Source organism: Pangasianodon hypophthalmus, chromosome 20 (genome assembly GCF_027358585.1).
Source record: "Pangasianodon hypophthalmus isolate fPanHyp1 chromosome 20, fPanHyp1.pri, whole genome shotgun sequence".
NCBI classification, from domain to species: domain Eukaryota; kingdom Metazoa; phylum Chordata; class Actinopteri; order Siluriformes; family Pangasiidae; genus Pangasianodon; species Pangasianodon hypophthalmus.
The window spans coordinates 7,750,960-7,773,194 of record NC_069729.1 but is presented as its reverse complement, the minus strand read 5'-3'; the positions used below and the strand labels follow the sequence as shown (position 1 = coordinate 7,773,194).

General features: G+C 38.1%; 2 protein-coding genes across 8 annotated transcripts in view; one reads left to right on the top strand and one right to left on the bottom strand.

Moving 5' to 3' along the window:
- The first annotated feature begins 212 nt into the window (after window positions 1-212).
- myog (myogenin) lies at window positions 213-2,205 on the top strand. The gene is made up of 3 exons (XM_026935541.3): window positions 213-926; window positions 1,342-1,447; window positions 1,591-2,205. Exons 1-3 carry the CDS (start codon window positions 390-392, stop codon window positions 1,707-1,709), a joined length of 762 nt encoding a protein of 253 aa, XP_026791342.1. The 5' UTR covers window positions 213-389; the 3' UTR covers window positions 1,710-2,205.
- Window positions 2,206-2,342: 137 nt separating this feature from the next.
- Window positions 2,343-22,235, bottom strand: part of ppfia4 (PTPRF interacting protein alpha 4) — a 129,013-nt gene continuing 109,120 nt past the window's right edge. For 3 of the 7 annotated variants that reach the window (XM_053227001.1, XM_053226994.1, XM_053226998.1), the window contains 12 exons: window positions 19,373-19,482; window positions 19,185-19,257; window positions 18,071-18,152; window positions 17,691-17,891; window positions 14,349-14,411; window positions 12,904-12,930; window positions 12,218-12,393; window positions 11,866-11,963; window positions 10,542-10,717; window positions 7,893-7,961; window positions 7,481-7,661; window positions 5,707-6,086 (listed from right to left, as the gene is read on the bottom strand). In XM_053227001.1, the coding sequence (XP_053082976.1) occupies window positions 6,010-6,086; window positions 7,481-7,661; window positions 7,893-7,961; window positions 10,542-10,717; window positions 11,866-11,963; window positions 12,218-12,393; window positions 12,904-12,930; window positions 14,349-14,411; window positions 17,691-17,891; window positions 18,071-18,152; window positions 19,185-19,257; window positions 19,373-19,482 (1,333 nt within the window). In that variant the 3' untranslated portion in view covers window positions 5,707-6,009. The other 4 variants (XM_053227000.1, XM_053226997.1, XM_053226999.1 and 1 more) reach the window with 4 other exon arrangements.

The following is a 22,235-nucleotide window of genomic DNA, read 5'->3' as shown; positions in this document are numbered from 1 at the left end:
CACCAAGATCACATTTCACAGACTTTCATCAGTGCCCTGCCGTTGTTGCTTAAACAAAAATGGACACCAAAAACATCCCAGAGAGACTTGGGGGCAATGGAGAGAGATGCAAAGTATAGATGTGTGGCAACAGCTTAACGTGGGGTCGGGTTTCTCAGGGCCCTGGCTATATTTAACCTAGTGATCTAACACCAGGCAGAGGGTTTAAATGCCACCCCTACAGTTGGTGTGGAGCAGTTGTCGCCCACAGATCTTGTTCGGCACGAGCTCGGGGATACACACGTGCAGTGCACACACACCACACAGGACCTTGTACGTGAAAGAGCAAGTGAGGAAAGAAGAGAACAAGCCAGTGGAGTGCACACTTCTCCAGCCTTAAATCAGCCTAGATGGAGCTTTTTGAGACCAACCCGTACTTCTTCCCCGAGCAGCGCTTTTACGAAAGCGGTGAGAACTTCTTCCCTTCCAGGCTTACAGGGGGATTTGATCAAGGAGGATACCAGGACCGGAGCTCCATGGTGGGGCTGTGTGGGGATGGAAGGCTGCTTTCTGGCACTGTAGGACTGGAAGACAAGCCATCTCCATCCTCCACACTCTCTCTGTCACTCTCGCCCAACCAGGAGCAAGAGCACTGCCCGGGTCAGTGCCTGCCGTGGGCCTGCAAGGTGTGCAAGCGCAAGTCCGTAAGCATGGACCGGCGTCGGGCGGCCACGCTGCGTGAGAAGCGCAGGCTCAAGAAGGTGAATGAGGCTTTCGAGGCACTCAAGCGCAGCACACTGACCAACCCCAACCAAAGGCTACCCAAGGTGGAGATCCTCAGAAGTGCTATCCAGTACATTGAGCGGCTACAGGCACTTGTCAGTTCGCTCAATCAGCAGGAGCACGAGCAGGCTGGCCTGCATTACAGGGCCTCGGCTGCTCAGAGGGTAAGTTCTATCATATAGGAAAGTACATTTTGGGTAAAGAAATGTCAGGAATATGGTAGCTTATAGACTGTCATGTCAATTATGGGTCATTTACAAAGCAATATATTTGATCGATTTCAACATGGAGACCTGTTCCTAGCTACAGATTACATTATAGTAAACTTTATAGCTTGTAAAGGACACCTGATTGTAACAAATGAATCTCTTTACAATCTCAAAAATTGGTCTTTAACAGGTAACTTATATATTAAAACTATGATCATACTTACTTACATTAGAAAACTACACAGTTCCTCATGCATATTTGCTCTTGGCCACACCTAACACACAAATCGTTCCCCATCAAGTTGTGTCCATTGTATGGGATTGGGTCAGTGTTGTGACTGATGAGTGTTTGTGCATATGTGTGTAACAGGTGTCGTCCTCCAGTGAGCAGGGTTCAGGCAGCACATGCTGTAGCAGCCCGGAGTGGAGCACCGCATCAGACCACTGCACCCCAGCCTACGGCTCCACCCATGAAGGTAAAGACTCACTGAAGCAAACGTCACTTAGCTGCTTCATAGGCAATACATCAAATCTATCATTTCCTCATATCATGGAGGAACTTTCATAGGTTAATGAGAAAAAAAAAAACAATCTCACCTCACCTGATTTGTTCCCGCAGATCTGCTGAACGAGGATTCTTCGGAGCAAGCCAATCTGAGATCTTTGACATCTATCGTCGACAGCATTACGGGCACAGAGGTAGCGCCGGTCGCTTACTCAGTGGACATTACGAAGTGAACAAGAGAAGGGGTGAAGGAGTGTTGGAGGTGATACCATTCTAACATCCAGTTCCAGAAAGCCTATAATTACAGCACTACCTGTTATACCAAAAGCATGAAAACCCAAACAAATCCAAGAAAAGCCCCCTGGGTACAATTTCCAATCATATTTAGTGGTCCATCACAAATATTTCCAGTTGTTCTGTTATTTTTGGAAGATGTTCAAGCTAGCTAGTCTAGACTGATGTGTTGTCTTTTGGAACTTTCCTCAATCATTTTGTTTTTGCATTCTTTTATTTTTGCATGTGTGTTATGCCTACCAACAAATAGTCATTTATGGGGCCAATGTTTTATGACTGTTTTGACCAATACTTGCTTAATTTAACTAGTTCCATAATGCCATGTAAATACGTTCCTATTTTCTACTGAGTGGATGTGCTAGTTTATTTTATATATATTTTTTGTTTGGAATAATTTATTTGGACTTTTTTAATAAAGATTGTTGTGTATTTGTACATGTGTTTGGCCATCGAGATTTCTTCATATTTGTTTCTCACACACATTCAAAAACATACAATGAAACACCCAGAAAACTGTTACATAGTTAAATATTTATTTCACATATATATTGTACATATATATGCATATAGATTTACAGTGAAAGAAAAAAAAAGAACCTACGGAACATAGTCTCCTTCTGAAAACAAGTCAAGGAGAATTTTCACTTTAATAGACTTCACCCACATGCCTCATGTGGAATCTCATATAACTACTGTATACATATTTCTGTACACAAATAGACTATTTACAGACACTGAAACCTACGCACATGCACACAGATTGAAATATGAAAAAGAGAGAGATAGAGCGAGAGAGAGACAGTAAGATCGAAGGAGAGAGACAAATTGAAAGAGGGGGGTGAGAAAGAGACGCACACACAGAAAGGTGTGTGTGAGAGAGATAGAGAGATAGAGAGACACAAAGGGACAGATAGAGAGGGAGAGACAGAGAGAGGTGAGAGTATAAGGGAGAGAGAGACAGAGATAGACAGAGAGTGAGGGGGATAGAGAAACAGAGAGAGAGAGAGAGAGAGAGAGAGAAGGAGAGAGAGAGAGAGAGAGAGAGAGAAAGAGCTGCACCTGTCTTACATTTCACATTACTGTCATGAGCTAGAGGAACGGCAGGGTGATAAATGCTACCAACAATCACGAGAGAACACAGTGCAAAAGCAGATGGCTTCAGTTACTGTCAGTTCAAACTTTACACACATCATTTATCTGCTGGATTAAGGAGATGTCATCAGGGAGATGACAATAACGCTGGGGGATTGGTCGAAGTCAAGATTGAACAATTCAAAATGTCAAATAAGTTACTGTGAGTGTATGATCTGGTAAAACGACAGACAGAGAGAGAGAGAAGGGGGAACAAAAAGATACAAAAAATACATTTGGGCTGTGAATCTGTGATTCTGTGAATTGAGCTGTATTTGATCAGGCACACTTGGCAGATACAGAGATAAAAATTAATAAATTAAAAAAAAAAAAAGAGCAGCACACCACAGGGTTTCAAGTTTAAGTGTTCAGCTGATGGATTCCTCAGCTGAATATAGAGAGACACAGACGATGAGAGAGAATAAGAGAGAGGGAGACATAAGGAGAGAGAGAGACGGGGAGAGAGAGAGAGAGAGAGAGAGAGGAGCGATTGTCAGGTTTGTGGCATGCATGCTGCAACATGTCCCTCTCCTGCCAATAGTGTCCCATACAGGAAAATCGATATTCCAGTGTTACTTCACTTTTCACATAGACATTATGATATATACTCACTATCGAGTGGGAATTTGGATCAAGTTATGTCTCTGTATGCTAGTTTTCTAGGTAAACAGGCAAAAATGGCTTGATTCATTACTTGGCATAAAATACACACTAAAATACATATACATATACTTACAGACATATACATAAATTAGCAAAATAGCTGCCTCAGTGGCACATGTCTTCAAATAGAATCACTGTTAAAAAAATAAATAAATAAAATTATACAACAAAACAAAAAGACACCAGTAAGATGTTATGCACTTGTAACATTCTAACAGTTTGATTAATTGGTTAATGCTAACAGGAAAAACTTTTGCTCCTCATATAATTTGAGACTCTTGGATTTATAAGGTTCTGTGTGACAGTGATGTGATCTGAAGATACTGAGCCATGTTTTGACCCACAAATACACTGACACAGCTTTTCACCTTTACATATTTTTATACTTTTAAGCTAGGGATGCATCGATACTGCTACAGGTATTGGATATGATACTCGGCTTATTTACTAGTATTTGTAAAAAAATGCTCTCATACCGATACCCAATACCATGTCATACTATGTGACATAAGCCTAGTGTATGCTGTCACGCTAATGGACACAAAATGACTGTAAACTGTACTCTGCAATAATAACAACAGCAGGAACTACAGCATCTTCTTACAGTACAAGTATACTGATGAAACTGATGATCTTAAACATAAAACTCAGCATGAGTGTCCATTACTAGTAGCACACAGCAGCAAATGCTGGCTATGAGAAAAAAAAAGTTAGTTAAAAATGAAAATAACAGAAGTTCTTAGCCAGTATGTTGTTCTTAACGATCATCCAGTTGTCTCCACTGTAATCCTACTCGATCCAAGCCAACTAATGTAGCTAGCTAATGCAGTTGATTTAATATCAACTAGCTAAAGCTACAAAGAACAAGCCTAGTAGCTTAAGTGCATGAAAGCACATGTGTGCCACTACAGTATAAACTGGGGAAACATAAACAGAGTTAAATAAGATGTTCTGTGCTGTCCCTGATTGCTTAATAGTGAATAGGTTCCTAATTTTCGTATCGTACTCAGTCTTGAAAAAAAAAGGTACAGATGCATGCTTAATTCAAGCACTGTTTTAGTGTAAAACGTCTCAGGTCATTCATTCATATGTTAATAATATTCAGAACAAAGTCAGACAGAACCTTACTATTACAAGAGCTCAAACAGGGGTGTCAAGTATGTATCAAGTATATGAAGACATGGATGGCTATTGCTTTCGGTGTTGCCCTGCTAGCATTATACATCTAGTATACATCTGCAAATTTCTGTCTAATATGAAGGGTTGCATTATCTTTAAGATTTGGAAGTGTGTTTTTTTTTTTTTTTGGAATGAACTGACATATAGATGTGCACTGTTCATGTGATCGAAAACAATCTTCCTCAAATAACACCACGGATGCTACTGATATACTGTACTAAGCCCTTTTCTACTGACCTGCGATCAGCTTGGCCCTTTGTAGATCCCAGTCTATTATCTATATCTATTTTATAACCAAAACTGGTCTCAGATCAGCAGAAAACAGCAGCTTAGTCCAAAACTTACACTGTCCAAAACAGTAGCTACAAGTTTAACACTGGTCAAAGAGTTTCAAACAAACAGAAACAGTCACAACTGAGACATATCGTCAGTATTCATATCATATTGATATAATCTTTTCCATATACAATTCCAATATATATGTTATTTATATGCATTTTTTAAATATATATATATATATATATATATAAAAAAACAATTATAATCAGTTGTATATACAGACACACTGATTAATACCTTGCATAACCAGAGAGGGGGAAGCCTAATAAGTTGCCATCAACACACCCTTGGGAATAGACTAAAACTGACAAACTAGGGCCAAGTACACCAGCTGAAAATTACCATCACAATGACTAAATAACTTTTGGCTACTAGAAAGTGACTCACACGACGATATATCTCCTCTAAGAGCAGCTACGCAAAAGATGCGCTCAAAAGTTCAAATTTCAGCTTTTAGTTTAGTTTTTTTTTTGTCCCGTCCCCCCTACCCCCCTTCCCATTGCACGGTGTCCATAAAAGCACTGGTTTCATTTGGCAGGAGGACATCTGCCCCAGAAATTTGGCATATCACTCTCGAAAGGCCGCGAGCGTGTGTCCATACAGGTAGTGAGAATGCACTGGCATGAGAGAACAGAAAATATAAGAATTAAAAAACAGACTTCATGGAAAAATATTAAATGGCTAAACACAACTGGAAGTTAGAAACAAGTCAGCATGGTTTCATTTGAAAATAGTGCTAGTATCAATCAAGTACAGCAAATACTATATTCAAGAGATGAGGTTTTCATCATGTTTCTTCTTAAAACTTAAGCTCATTTCACACTGGATGCATTGGGTCTTTTTTCTGAAGCACCAAATACAGCATATTCCCTTCCATTATGTTTGCACACATGCACTTTATGTAGTCCTGCGTAGGTCTGTGTAGCCTCATGTAGCTGTCTGTTGTTTATGGAGCACCAGGGTCCTGGAGGAACGTTGTTTCATTTCACTGTGTACTGTACCAGCTGTATATGGTTGAAATGACAATAAAAACCACTTGACTTGGGCGTAAAATGTCAGACCACATTTGTTATACACACCATCTTTACTTTTTATTTTATTCAGGTATGGACAAATGATAAATTAATTATCTAGCCAATGACTGAGCAAGTGGAAGCTCCAACATGTCCGGAAACCTAACTGACTATGCTAAAAATTGGTAGCTAACAAATGTAATAATATAGCAAGCTAGTTCGCTAGTTAAGTGCATTAAAACAGACCTATGGGAAGGAACATATATGAATTCCCAGGGAGTGGATGACTGTGTAGCCATAGTCCTTGTCCTAGGTTTTTGAATTGTTTTTGCCATCTCATCAACAAGTCACTAAGTCGTTAGTGAACATTTCAGCTATGAACTGTGGTGTTCCAGATATTTGAATCTGGCTAGTGTCTTTTTCTCTCAATATGTATAAACATGAGTGTTGTGCTATCAGGAGAATTATACAGCATTGAGCTGGACTTTATTTTTGCTTGGTTTCATCAGTGTCTCCACACACCTGTGTGCATCATGGTGTATCCACTACCATGAAAGTGCATTTCGTTTAAGCATACACTCAACTGGAAGTGGGGTTTTTTCATTTTCAGGTTCCAACTGTCTCATGCCACCTTTTTATTGCTCTGTGTTTCATTGACCCTGTTTGGCAATAGTTTTTTGGATAGAAATAAAGTGTAGTAGCATGTAGGGCAGGTGTACTGGAAGCAAGAAAATCACTAAAACCAGGATTGGGATCTCATGCCCTAGGGGAACAGGCGCAGGTCCAACCTTCAAAGGTCCTGTACAACAAACACTTTCCCCTTCAGATAAACTTCAGATAAGAAAGCTAGAACCACTATTTCTTAGAGATACACAGGCCTAAGTCATCCCTGACAGGAGCCCATATGATTGTGGTAAAGCTTCCCAGAACTTCTTACCTGATAACATGAGTGTTGTTAGTAAAGCAGAGTTAGCAAGAGTAAGTCCTGATGGCAGAGGGATCAAGTCTCTGAGGGGCTTGGGGTCCAGCTATAGTTCCACAGGGACAGAAGGAATACAACATGCAACAAGAGGGCAAAAAAAGCAGCCTTATGAATGGAGTTAGCGTTAGGACTTTCACTTTGCATCTCAAATAACTAGAAAAAAACTTGGTGATAAGATTAGCTTAATGCATGCTAGTTCAGTTGCACAAGATTACAATCCTAGCATCAGCAGCCAACCCAATATCTTAAGCCAGACAAATGCTCAGGCACGTCAGTACATATATACTGGTTCATGGTTAAAAGTTTTGCAGGAATACATGTTGTTAGCAATGCTAGCATTGTGAGATGAATGAAGTAAGCCAGTGAGAAAGCTGAACTTGTTAACCCCGGAACCCCTTTTTACCTTCAGGCTGCAGCTGTTTCCTGGGATTGACAGTCATGGAGGAGGGAATGGACATGGTGGAGAGGCGGAAGCCAGCGGGTAGCGTCTCAATGGAGCCGGGCATCATGCCCAGGCCTTGGCCATCCCGTGGTCTGAAACGTTTTCTCCATGATGGGGACCTCCGAAAAGACTTATCATCGCTCTGGTAGGAAAAAATTATACAAGTAGCTACAGAAGCAATATCACTTATAATGACCAATTGACATGATAGTGATAAAGATCCATATGTCCATATTACAGATGTGAACTAGCAAGTTAATCACAGACTGGTGAAGTAGATAGAACACCAGACATTTCTGCTAATGACAGAGTTACAAGACCTGAACTTTTCTCTAAATAATAATAGGTTAGAATTTAAACCTAATGATCATACCTCCTCCAGACGCCTGTCAGTCCCCAAGGCCAAGAGGTTGTTGAACTCCCGTTCAAGGATCTGCCTGGCCTGAGATCAGGAACAGGTACAAGGTGTTAGAAAGACACTATATCATGTTTAAACTGTACATGTTTAAACTACACTTGTTAGTGTTAGTTTAGCATAGTATCGCAAAATGCATAACCTTTTTTACTGTAGATGTTATAATAAAATTTAAGAGAATATTATCAAGTTAAGTGAATGTTCCAACCCTTCAGTGTAATCTTTATCCAACGATAGATGCAATTACCACATACAGTGAAGAGAAATATAAAAAAGTATTCAGACACTTTTCTTTTTGTTATTTAATATACTTCCAGTGCATATATCCACTTTTTAAATTTACACACCTTATGTCTTTCAATGTTGTGCATACAAATACAAATAAAAAATGTACAGTATGTATTCATAAGCATTAAAAAGATATGTTTTTAGAAAAAAGATTGATAGGGGAAAAAGTATTTGGACAACATCATTAAACATCATTATTAGTTCTCAGGGACATCATTATTAAATGACACTCGAATGGAAAAAAATTACAGAGCCATAGCAAAGACCTTAAACATCTCTGTCAAACAACTGGTTTGAGATGGAAAGTTCACAGAACAACAACTAATCATCCCCGGACAGGTGTGCCATACAACATTACACAAAACGCTTTCAGATTAATAATAAGGAAGGTAAGAGAGAAGTTAGCAGTCACTCAAAAGGAGTTGCGGGACGACCTGAAAGCAGCAGGAACAACGGTTACATAGAGAACAATAAGCAACGAACTGCGCCATAATCATCTCCATTCCTGCACTCCATGCAAAACGCCTCTGCTGAAAAAGAAACACAGAGATGCACATCTAAAAGCACAAGGTGGAACAATATACTCTCGTCAAATAAAACAAAAGTAGAACAACTTAGCTATTTGGCAATAATTTAGCTGAACATGTTTAGAGAAAGCAAGTGAGTATATTATATAACACAGACACAATTGTCCAAATACTTATTTCCCTCACTGTACAAGATTATCGACATATTTCAATGTACTAAGAAAATAATAAAAGACCTATTTAATTTAAATGCGCTTATACCTAAGGGTAGTTGTGGAATTCCATCAATTACTTTCTAAAAAAAAATGTGGCTATATACAAGGCATTTGTGGCTCATCCCAGGAAAGTCTACGGGCTAAGTGGATGGTTATGTTTCCACGGTTAGGCCATTTAGCAAGTTGCTTAAAGGTCTTGATTGCAAGTCATTTTGGATAAAAGCATCAACTAAATGCTAAGCATAAAGGTAATATCACACAACAAAGAGGATAAGTCAGATATGAGATAAAGTCTGACTAAACCTGTGTAATTTCAGCTAAAACAATGCACTAAAGAAGCAACTGCAGTTAGCAACATATTTCTTCTGGTACTCATGCTCAATCTGGCAGAAACTAAGTCCCTCCCATTTGTACTTTCAGCTATGTTGAATACACTGCATAATTATAAACTCTTCTCTCTGAAAAAAGGAGCTCCTTCTCTAAACTTCAACAGATTTGGAGCTTCTTTTACAAATAACTGAATAATTCATGAAAGCATTCTGTGAGCTTTGAGTAAATGTGTTGTCCATTTTTTCTCTGGAGAAGAAAACGTGTCAGTTATAGAGAATAGTGTCAGTGGTATCCGCCCGTACACTTGAGATGCAGTAGAGATATGATTACTCATGTCATCTGAATCCAGAGATTATTAAACAATGTTGCTTGAAACTGTAAATCATGCAAGAGTTCCATGGGCAAGCCAAGAGGAGTTTTGGGCATGGATTCACTGCAAAAAAAATGATATCTTAACAAGTGAAAATATCTTGAATATAGACAAATAATTGAAATAGTTGCTGTGATGAGTAACAGGATTAGCCAGTTGTTTTTCCTGTTTCTGTTTGAAAGCTATAAGCCAGATAGCTGCACAGAGATATGGAGGTGAGAGCCAGTAATGTAGCCTGCTGGAGTTTACTGTGAAAGAAAAGTAGATCAGGATTAATAATATGAGGCGTAATTTTCCCATATTATTACTTTTTCAGTGGAACTGTCATAAAGGTGTTTTATGGCAACATTATTAATGTGTATAGATTGTTTGATGGTAAATTGTGCCTTAAGTCATTAACTAGCTACTGCTGTCTGACTTCCAAAGGCTGAAATGCACAAGCATGTCACACTTACCAATTTAATTGTACAGATCAAGAAAACAATTGTAACTGATATTAATCTCTGGTTGCGCCACTGCCAGCACAACACAACGTGCTTCTGAATCGATTTTAGACGTGAGTCTGACTTACATCATGTGCAGCACACAGGTGTTCAGGTAGAAACCGGAGTGCACATGTACATGGTGGATTGTGGAAACTACCCTTCGGATATTTTAAAAAGCAGGAAAAAAGCTACCACATATCGGTTTTGGTTAATCAGTGAGCGATGTGTTGGCATGTGTTGTTGTGTTTGACACATGATCTAAAGGTTGACAAGCAGATAAAAACGTATACATGCTATGTCAATAAAAACGTATAGTGTCTATGTCAATGTGAAAAACTGCTAATATCATGTAAATCATAATATTTGGCTAATAAAATTTGAATGCTTGTCACCTGTGTGTTCTGCATGGGAATCTGCAGGATGAGGGCCAGACTGCTGAAGTCGAATGTCTCATCCAAGGCGACGAGGGCACCATGTACGCCGCTCTCCAGAAGGTTATTGCAGTACTCCTTTAGCCCGATGGTCTGCACCCAGTTCATCACATGCTCATTTGTCCACACTAGAGTGTCTGTGGAGGGCCAGATAAATACTCAGTTAACTAGTATATCTATTTTTGATGTGTTTAGGTCTTTAGGCTTCGTTTTTCTGTCTTAAAAACAACAATATAGGTGTGATATCTATTTAGCACAATGTCCCTAGAAGGTCAGAAGGGCGTAATTATTTTACTACAGCTTCTGGTGGACACTGTCTGAACAACACCTTTCATTTTTACCCTTGTCTAGAGAGACGAATGAAATGATCGACATGATCTTATATTCTCCAGTGAGTAGTGTTGTACATGATAACTTTATAGTACAGTTCCTGGTCAGAATGAAGAGAATGAACCCATAGTAACATCCTGCCATTATGTCAACAGATGCATATGATCTTTCCACACAGCTGGGCAGTCAACTTTAAAGGACAGCACACGTGTGTGCCCGAGTACATTTACAAAATCTGCACGCGTGTGAGTGTGTCTTGTGTACGTTGCTAGTGAGGCACATGAAAGGCTGCAGCAGCTGGATCAAGTTCATGTGTCACACTCAAGTTCAACAAGGCACGGGGCTTTTAAATGGATTTGACACAAGTCTCAGCTGTTGACTTTTCCAAATGCAGTTACCACTAGATGATGCTGTTTGTCAGGGAAATTCATTTCTCAACAAACAGAAACAAAATGTTCATAAAACTGAATCACTTCATTGTTCACTTAGGTTTGTTGATGATGGATTGCTGCTTTAAGTCTCAGGGATCAGCTTTATGTCTGTTTTATCCTTCTGGCTCTCTTTTTCAGTAATGCTGTCTCACTCTGCACATAGTGTACATTAACCATTACATGACAAGAGCATACCTAATAGTCTCTTTCCCTTCCCCCTCCCTCTTCAACCCCTCCTCTATCTCTCTATCTGACGAGCTACACTTGCTACTCCTGAGATACCAGTGATCCTGACTCCTTCTGCTCTCTGGACCTGCCTGATCCATCCCGATGCCCTACTTCTGTATGGAGTTCTTGTCACCTGAAAATCACTTGCTGCTGCTAAGGATGGCCTCACACATGCATTGTGACAATGTCCACTGTTTAAAGCGCTATACATATACAATTGAATTGAAATTGAATAAAATACAGAAATCACTTGCGTGTATTACTATTGTGCTACTATTATGTCATGGCAGGTTCACCTTTGAGATCATGGTGGCACTCCTCTCTCCTTCGCTCCAGCTCCTTCCTGTCATAGTTGAGCCTCTTTAAGCACATGATGCCGTACTGTAAACTGGCTCTGTTTCAATTCAAAAACAAAAAAGCAAGGTGTAAATTATAGTTGATTTAACTGATACAAATCTAAATTCTGTGAATAACTGGCATGTCTCAGTTCCATTCGATTCTGACCTCAGACTCATTTTTCCTGTGCAAAATCAGTTCAAAATTTATTTCACTAGACGAGCCAGAATCATAATCCTTAAAAATTCAGAAGAACTATCCAACTTTTCTTGTGAATGGATTCAGACTTTTGGAAGCAGCAGTATCTCCTACCTATGAAAGCTGTCCACCATTTTTAAGTGAGTGCGCAAGTCCTTCTTGGTGAGGTGGTCCAGCATGCGAGCATCCACCAGACACTCCATGAAGTAGCTGCGATACTGAGGCAGGCCCAGACTAGGCAGCCACTCATTTCCTATCCATTCATGGTTCATATCTCCATATGCCAGGGTCTGAAAACAACATCGTGTCATTTTTGAAATCTGATTTACCTGGGTATGAGGGTCCATAGAGGATTTACAGAGGATTTCTCTACTTGGTTTGATTTTACTAAGACAGTTTTTCATGACATTTAGAAAGAACACATTTGTTTTCCTATGACACTACTAAGTGACAGTAGAATTGTAGAATGTTGAAATATTGGTTATACATTTCATTTCAGAACTGCTATCCCACTCTCTGAGCACAGTACAACAAACAGAAAAACACGTCAATCATTAATCATGTCTATTTCAGATATCTATAAACCACAGCGAAAACCAAAGCCACATTCAAGATTTTTTTTTTTTGTCTGAAATAATCCAAGTTGGCAACTTTCTATTTGCTGTACACCCCACAGTTTCATGCGACATGTAGAATTTAATGAGTGGAGGCACTGCAAGGCATTCATGCTAATGATCTGCTGTGGCATCAGTCCGAAGGAGATACAATTCCATCTCTCTCTCTCTCTGTCTGTCTCTCACCTGTGCCCAGCTCCCTTCCTCGTTCTCCTGTCAGCCAAATCCCGGAGTGACAGCATGTTAATGCACAGCAGAGAGCGAGTCAGTCCATTTTCAAGCAGAGCTTAATTAGTACGGTCATGAGAAGGACAGGAAGGGTGCAATGCCAGTAGCAAACAACAATTTACAGCACAAGCCACATGAACAGATGACATTTAGCACTATCCTTAAGGTTTAAAGGACAACACTATAAAAGCTGATTACACGCTGCTGATGTGTGTGAGTATTACAAAATGTTGTATTAGTACCCATTTTACTGTTACTAAACGAAGATTTTATACCACAGGGCTATTGAATTCTCCATTCTGATGGGTCAGAATGTGTTGATTCATTTTCTATAACAGCAGCCCTGACAGTATTTTTGACTCTAAGGTAAATCATAGGTTTATACAATATTAATGCATTCACTCATTCTAATACATTATCATTTCTATAGTTAGTTACAACAGAGACTTTCATCACAGACATTCAGTATAAACTGATTTTAAAAATGTGTTTAATCATTGATATGGTGGTGTTTTCTGTTTTATGTATGGAGACTTTATTTATTTATTTATTCCTAAAGAAGTCATCTTCAGGGTCAGGTAAAGCTGTTTCTTCAAGTCTTCAAGACATAGGGACTTGCGGTTTCTCGGCAGCGCGCCTAGCTGGATTATTTTTTTGTTTGTTTGTTGTATTAACTTCAAGAAATACAAAAGCTGGTGAGGGAATGACTGCTTAGATCTGTTATAATTTAAGTGATAACAGGAATGAACTTGGTTTGTGGACATTCCACAACATTATATTTGACTATAAATGGATAAAAAGTACGACGTGTCTTTCTTTAGCATAGAAAATGTTAGCACTGAAAAAGTGCTGTGGTAAATAATAGGAATCAAACAAATAAGGAAATGATTTTCTTGGAAAATAATCTTAGGGGTGGTAATACATGACACAACCATTGATTATTTTACTATAACAGCATGCCCAGTTGTGTTTTATTCCTTATTTAACTACATGTTGAATTCATGTTGAATTTTATCAACCTTGTTGAACACTAAACATGAGCTTCAAGATCTGAACTACAGATTAAATTCCCACTTTGATTCATGGACAATTAAATGAATTGTTTAACCATGCACACAGCACTGATAAACACAACACTACATTCCACTGTTAAACACAAATGGCTGGTTTTCAGATCCAGATTAAGTGTCATTTTAAACTAAACAAATTCTAAACTGCAGGTGATTCTCATGTTATTATCAGACTTAACCTTTGTCTGAAAAACCAGCCTGAAGGATATGCAAAGGCAGCGCTGTTGCAGGTTTTGGGGTTTAGGGGTGGTGTTAAACGGGCAGTAGGGAGAAAAGGAAATGTAGCATATGCTTGGCACTGCAGGGGCAGAGGTGAGACCCAGATGGACTAACTGCTTTGGTGGAGGTTGCCATGTTCTCCATCTCCTCGTGAGTCACCCAGACATTTCCGGAGGACTGCACAGAAAAGAACACATACACACAAACACACACACACACACACACACACAGACAGAGAGGGAGAGAGAGAAATCACTGGTCAAAGTGCGAAGATAAAGTGCGACAGGTTCTATATAAGAAAAATAGGTTTGCTTTTTCATTCCTTCATTCATTTGTTCATTCATTCATCCTGGTTATTCATCCAGGCTTTATCCTGGTTAGGGTTATGATGGATCTACAGCCAGTCCTGGGGACATTGGGTGCAAGATAGGAATACATGCTGTAAGGACTGTATTTTCACTAGGTTTTTTATTATTTTTTTTTTTAATAAAATAAAATTGACTTTGCATTTACATTGTAATTTAAAAAAAAAATACCCTGACAACTGGAGAGAAAAAGGGGGTGTTTAGAGAGTTTGTGTGAAACTGCTAGCATATCGTAGCATACAGTACCATAAATGAGTAGTTTAATTAGAGACTAAGCACTATTTTGTGTGTAAGCATATCACAGTGGTATAATGCCTGGACCACACTAGAGGATAATTGGGCAGATTTGTGGCCTGATGATCGTACAAGGTGTTACGATTTGATTTTTATCATGGTCTGATTCTCAGATTATTCTGTAATGTATAAAATCTTAATACCTCGAGCTGTACTGTCATCCTTCATGTTTGGTCTGAAATCATGTTTGTTCACTAGAAAGTGCTGCAAAATCCCATGTTCTGAAAATCAAAATGATTAAACGTAAAGTATGTGGTGTTTTATTTCAAATCTTTTAGTGTGGTGGGTTTGCTGACAGTTTGATGCATTGAAAGACAATCCAGAACAAAAAAAAAATCTTATAATCAATCATATTTGGGGTCACTAACGTAGGATTAGGATCAGTTAGGATTGTATAAATATTTTAGTGTGGTCCAGGAATAAAACATATTGCTGATTTTGTTTGGTGTAAGCCAGTTTTGTCCACTTGCTATTTTCATGACCAGAAATAAACACACGTGGGTGGAGTACAACAGGGATACAGCAGGGGTCACACGATTTCTATTCTAGGGGTCGATATTCTGCCAGAGCACTGGTATATCTGAACTTACTGTGTATAATGTTAACATTATAGCCTATTGGGACCCACGCCTAGCTCAGTTATGAGGCCAAAATGCTTAAAAATCTTTAAAAGTCCTATTTCTTATAGTCTGGTTTTATGGATGTTTCTATTTGAATACAACAGACTACTTCAGTATTAACTCTGATTGATAAGTGTAATCTAATCCTATGTCATAGCAAGAATGTCACACTGCTGATCCACTTGGGGTTTTTTGTTTCGTTTTTTAAGAAAAGAGTGATTTGGAGTTGACGCGTCTAACCATGCTTTTTGATAATGATTCGTTCTGACCTTTTTTTACAATGAAACTGCACTTTGTTAGGTTTTGCCCTCACTGGTGGTCACAAAAATAACAAATATATTTCTGCCAAATACATTTCTGTGATGCTATATTTTTCTGTTTGTGTTATGATCATGAACAGATTAAGTCTAGAGACTAAGCGCTGGATGTACAGAAGGTTTCAGCACAAAACACACAAAATTCACTCATATTGCGTCAGAAATGTTAGTAATTTAAAAAGTTTATTTTACTAATGCAGTAGCACACTGTGCAAACTGCGACTGGAACCACCTACAATATTCACTCTGTGTGGACCGAAATGCATTTTAAAAGCTGTTTCGAAGTGGTGAAAGTAATCAACCAAAGAGCTGTCAAAAAACTCAAGAACAAGTAAATGACAAAGAGAGCAGTAATATGGATAATATGCTGTTTGGTTATTTGATTTTAATGAAAAAAGATGAATAATTGTGTGCTATTAAACTGGATTTTTCTTGTGGTCCACTATAGCTTCTATAACACTTGGATAATTGCGCAAAAATTTCACAAAAGTTCTGTTTAATGTTTTGAATTTCTTTGTCACATATGAGGAAAATAGATGAATATGTTCCTTACATGTGTGCTATGACCATGGGTTCAGATCTGCACAACAAAAGAATCCCAATTGACAAGCAATATTAAAACATGTACTGTAGTTTCCCTGAATTGTTCTTTAACCAAGGCCCTAAAATGGTCCCATATTATTACACATTTATTTCATAAATACTATCATTAATGAGAATGTATTAAAACAACCTACACCAGCATTTTGAATACAACAGACTACTTTCAACTAATGTTCCTAGTTACACAATTACACTTGTTGACCATATAGTATACACTTGTAGAATGGAATTATTTATAGTTGCTCTATCTGGTGTCACCCAGATGAGGATGGGTTCCCTTTTGAGTCTGGCTCCTCTCAAAGTTTCTTCCTCATGTATTCTCACGGAGTTTTTCCTTGCCACCTTTGCCTCTGGCTTGCTCATTAGGGATAAATTCATAAATTTAAAATTTATATCCTGAGTATATATATATATATTTCTGTAAAGCTGCTTTTTGACAATGTCCATTGTTAAAAGCGCTATACAGATAAATTGAATTGAAAATTTTAAAAGTAGTCCAATTCTGAGGGTAAACCACATACCTGGCAACACTGCCTATAAATTTCTGAGCAACACGCATGGTGCTAATTTACAACTAGTTTTGGTAGGAGGATAAAATCATATGCAAACCCAGCTGTCGCTCATTGCCCATTTGCACTTTTTATGTGAACCTTCTTCAAATAAATATGTATAAAGGAGAGACGTGTATTTTGTGTGTTTCTGTGTGCTTTTACATTGCACTTTTAAGCTTGTATGCCAGTTTTGTATATAGCAATTTTTGCACAGAATGTAGCCTAAAAAAAAAGTACACCCTGAAAGTATCTGGATCTGAGACTTCTGGTTGGAACTAATCCATTGTAGTGAGACATGAAAACCAACAATGTACTTTTAAACAGTTATTGGTGAAGCAAGTGTAGTGAGATACAGTTTGTGTGTGAGTACAAGATTATTACTAACACAGGTCATAAAGCATTTGTAACTCAGTGGTTCCTGTTTTCAGTGGTTAAGGCATCAGAAGGTCATGAGCTGCCACTGTTAGATCCTTGAGCAAGACGCTGAACCTTCATCTGCTCAGTTGTGTGTTGCTTTGGATAAAAGTGTCAACTAAATGCAGTAAAATTAAATCATTTAGTACTGGTTTGTATGTCAGCGTGTGAGAACATCGCCAATATACTGTTTATCTGATATTATGTTTATCTCAATTGTGACGTGTAATACAGAGTGGGTCTTGGGGTGTTGTTTTTTCTGAGAAGGCGGAGTTAAGGGTGTAGCTCTTACGGTGCGTGAGGTGAGTGGGGCCGAGGGACTGGTGAGTGACACCATCTCCTGGATGGCCAGTCTGAGCTTGAGTCTGTGCAGTGGGTTGCTGATGCCGATCTCCCTCTGGATCTCTGTATCGGATAGCGCAGACATGATGGCACCGCTCTTCACATTGGCACGGCAAGCCGCTACGTACCACGCTGGCATTCCAACCCACAGCTGTGGGATGGGAGAGAGAAGCATTTCTGTCAATACCATCATCATCATCATCGTCATCATCACAGAGCAGTGAAGTGTTTTCATCATTTCTGTCACCCTCCTCAGTGTGATTACTGTAATTATAATCATCACCATAAAAGCTGCATGGTGTGAGTATGTGTGTGCATGAGATGCTCTACCTCAAGCCAAGAGACCACCGTCGGGCCATCCCACTGAGCAAACGGAAGGCCTTTCCTCCGTGCATCTTCCAAAAGCTCATGCCTGACATTCAGAGGAAGAAAAAAACTTATGATTTCTGGAACATATTAGACTGAACATATTAAAGACCATATGCTGTAGACTAATATTGTAGATTCCAAAAGTCTGATTTCTTCACCAATTAATATTTTTACCTCATCATTAATAAAAAGCTAATAAAAGCTTTTACATGATACTACCATTATAATAAGTCAAAATAATTTCTTCCTTATTGACAGAAATCACTAGCAACAATAAACCATACTGTATAAACAACTACACTATGAGGTGTCCAGAACATCCAGGTCATCGGGTCGTCTCTTCAACCTGCTTTATTTCTTCATAAAGAACACCTACAGGTGTTTTGTAGCTACAGAGTGTTTGCTTTGCCTTTTCTGAAAGTGCGTTAATGATTAAAAATGTGGATTCCTACTTGGGTTGCCAGATCATATCTCACAATTTGGTAATCCTAATTAGCCACGCTAATAACTTTTCACTGGTAGATATAGTTTAGTTTCGATGTAATATGGTTTGTAGTTAATTAGGAAGGTAATTGAATAGTGACTGGAATAGAAACAGGCAATGCTGCAGTCTGGAAAACCTGATTTCTACCTTCAATGAATTAAAACATTATTTTAGCACAGCCAAGTCCAAATTTCAATTCTGATTGGTCAGAATTTTTGATTAATTTCTGTACTTACTGTCTAATTGAAAGCTTATTAACAGTGTTTGTAGTACTCCTGAGCACTAATTTGCCACAGCTCTTGTGTTTTGTTGCAGCTTTCTCAGTAACACTGTGACCTTGTGTGGGAATATTTTGGTGTGTTTTGTAATGGCTCCCTGTTCTGCCTAAATCTGTTTTGCATTTGGTTCAATTTAACCACTTATTATTAATGATCGCATAACTAACTAATGTTGATGCAAAATCAGGTTATTGAATCTTGTGAAAGATATAATTTGGTGGTTATACACATTGAAACTCAATCAAGCATGTGGAGAGATGAGAAAGGAGATGGGTTTGATGGTGACAAACATGAAAGAGGACTGAATATGTACTTCTTCTTCATCCTGCGGTCTCTCTCAGCCTGCTTGCCCAGGGTCATAGTATCTCCAATGCTCATTTCAAAATCTGCAATTCAATCACAATACACAGCTCAAAATCCAACACAGTTAGGTACAATGCAATACATTCCCAAAGATTTATCATGCAAACTGTTGCAGAGAGACCATGTAAATGTGCTGACCTGGAATTACAGGAGGGGTCACCTGGCCGTCTTTGCTCATTGGTTGGGGCTTATCCTTCTTGCCAAACAAGCGGCCAATGGAGGACTTGATTCCCTTCTTTTTGTTGCCGCTGAAGAGAAAGATGGAAAGATGGATAAATATAACATATGTCACTAGCTGAGGGACATCTATCAGAGGCACTTCCTATCTTTGCATCCCTTCCTCATGTCTTACAACCACACTCTAATGACACTGAGAAAAAAAATGCAAGGACAGAAGAATCACTGCTAAATATATTTGTGAATATATGAATGAACTATTCTTCTAGTAAGGAATAAACCATAATTACTTGCTTCTTATTTTTGCAGCAAATCCCAGCAGCCTTCATTATGATTGCTGTCTGAAAAGTGGTCTCTTACATAACACGCTGCTTTCGTTACTGACATACAAACATTTAATTTTGTCCTGGAAAACTAATGTTTGGAAATCTAAAATGTTTTTGTACTGACTCAATAATGTAGAGGTCATAAAATAAAAATCTATAACAATAATAATAGGGTGCCTAAGACCTAAGACCTTTGCACAGTACTGTATATACATTCATAAGCGCTTTTATTCCACAGTGCTGTATATACATTCATAAGCGCATTTATTGGTTCGTAAATGAGGAATAAATGTTATGTGAAACTGACTAAATGCAGTATTTATGGTGATACTGTGCAATTAATGCATTGTTACGACACTATTACATAAATCATTGAGTATGAATTAAATCTAAATTAATCTCTTATTGGTGTTTAATTGACAACATTTTATACCTGTAGATTCTAGGCAGCATCAAAGGACCTGCAGTTTATCACTTTAAGAGCTTATAACACTAATACTACAACATATGCTCCACATTTTGAAGTAGAAATTTAGTGTTTCGCTAATTAGAAGCTAAAAAGCACTAAACAAGTTTTTAATAAGTCAATTGTGCCCCATATTCTAAAGACAAGAACATTTTATGTCTTAGCAAAAAAGGGTTGGGAAAAAAAAGTCTTATCTCTGATAGAAATAACATTATAGATCATTAAATAAACATGTGAATTTTAATTTTAAAAATTCAGTGAATTGGATATAAATACTGTATTGGATATAAATACTGTAAAATTGGATATTATGTACTGTAGTATGAGTGCCTTCAGAAGGCTGCAGAAAACACTTCACACAACCTGGAACCTATAGGTATAAAATGTTGCCAATTACTAATACTAGCAAGATATGAATTTATTTGATTAATTCATGCTCAATAATTTGCAAAAACGAGGGCATTTAATTATCTATCACAACTAATAATGCATTTATTAGTCATTTTGACATAACCCTCAATTATGACCCAAAGAAAGTGCTTATTTATAAACTCTAATTCAAAGTGAATAAAACATTTACAAGTGTCTAATTTGGGCTTTTGTGAACAAAGAACAAGATCTTTCAAGATCTAACCCCTTAATCTGAGTTCCTTAAAATAAAGTGTAACCAGACTTAGTTTAGGTAGAGTGTCTGCCATACAAGTCCCTGTGAATGAAACCATTACTACAGAAACAATAATGTATTAGAAGAAGTACAATAATATAATCCTGTGATTTGCTTTGGCACTACTCTCAGAGCTATGCTGTTATAGATAATTAATCAACACCGTTTGCATAATATTTATTAATGACCTGTTGTCCAGCTGTATTGCCTGTTACTGGCTATAACAGATGCAAAGAAACACAACATGCTGTGATTACATGCTGAATTAACATTAATTAACATTACTGTATTATTGCACCTGGGAGCTGACAGTGAGTCCAGCCATTTCCTCAGTCTTGAAGCATTGCTTTCCTACTAACTTCACTGTTATTACTTAATAATTCTGATTAGTTAATGAATAATATGTGTTAGGATGAATAACTGAATAACTGAATAACTGTTAAATGCATTAAAAAAATTGCTACATCTCTAAAAAATTAAATCGATTAGCTTTAATCGATTTCCGGGTTGTAAGCTGTAAGATTGTTATATTGAAAAGAACCCATAGTATCTATATTATCGAGTCACCTGTCTTCCTCATTATATGATCTGGTTCAACATTATTATTCTACATTCTATAATTACTTCTGTCGGATATAAAATATCCTTTATAGCCTGACATCATTTTATAAAAAATAGTGTCATAGCAAAACATTCCTTGAAATGAACTGAATTTAAATGATTTGAGAGAGATAAAGAGAGAAATACTGTATAACCAGCATACTAATGATGGAACTCTGAGTAAGTTGTTTGCTCTCATCTATACTCATCTGAGGTATAATGTAACATTTAGTATTGTATGGCATACTTGCTATTTCTCCTGTCTTATCAATTTAACATATTTTAGCTCCCCTGTTGCCAGACTATTTGTTATTCATGCACTTATTTATTGCTTCAATCAGATTTGATGTCTATTGAAATGAAATGTTTGGATTCACTTCCCCTTCATGAATATTTATAGAGCGCTGCCTCCCAAAGAGACACTCTGCTTTCAGAGAAGATTAGGGGATAACTTCATTAGCACTGGGAGAGAGGTGTGTGTGTGTGAGAGTGAGCAAGAGAGATAGACAGAGAGAGATGTGAGAGAGACACATGAAGAGCAAGAAAGTCAGGGACAAAAAAGTAGATGTCTTTGTCCAGCTCTTGCATCAGAACATTAATAATAATTGCATGCCGTTAGATGAGAAGCATGTGGGCAGAGGGTCTAAGGGGAATTTTAAGGGTGGCTGCGCTTTGAATACTCAGTAAGTGGTGTGGTACATCCGTGAAAGTCACACATAATTAGCCAGAGGGCAGTTTTATGATTGAGAGTGATTTGCATTTAACAGC

What these genes read in the sequence shown, in the direction of transcription:
- myog (XM_026935541.3), top strand. Translation starts at nt 390, where the DNA reads ATGGAGCTTTTTGAGACCAACCCGTACTTCTTCCCCGAGCAGCGCTTT. An exon ending in GGGCCTCGGCTGCTCAGAGG is followed by an intron (nt 927 to 1,341) that starts GTAAGTTCTATC and finishes TGTGTGTAACAG; the next exon opens with GTGTCGTCCTCCAGTGAGCA. An exon ending in CTACGGCTCCACCCATGAAG is followed by an intron (nt 1,448 to 1,590) that starts GTAAAGACTCAC and finishes TTGTTCCCGCAG; the next exon opens with ATCTGCTGAACGAGGATTCT.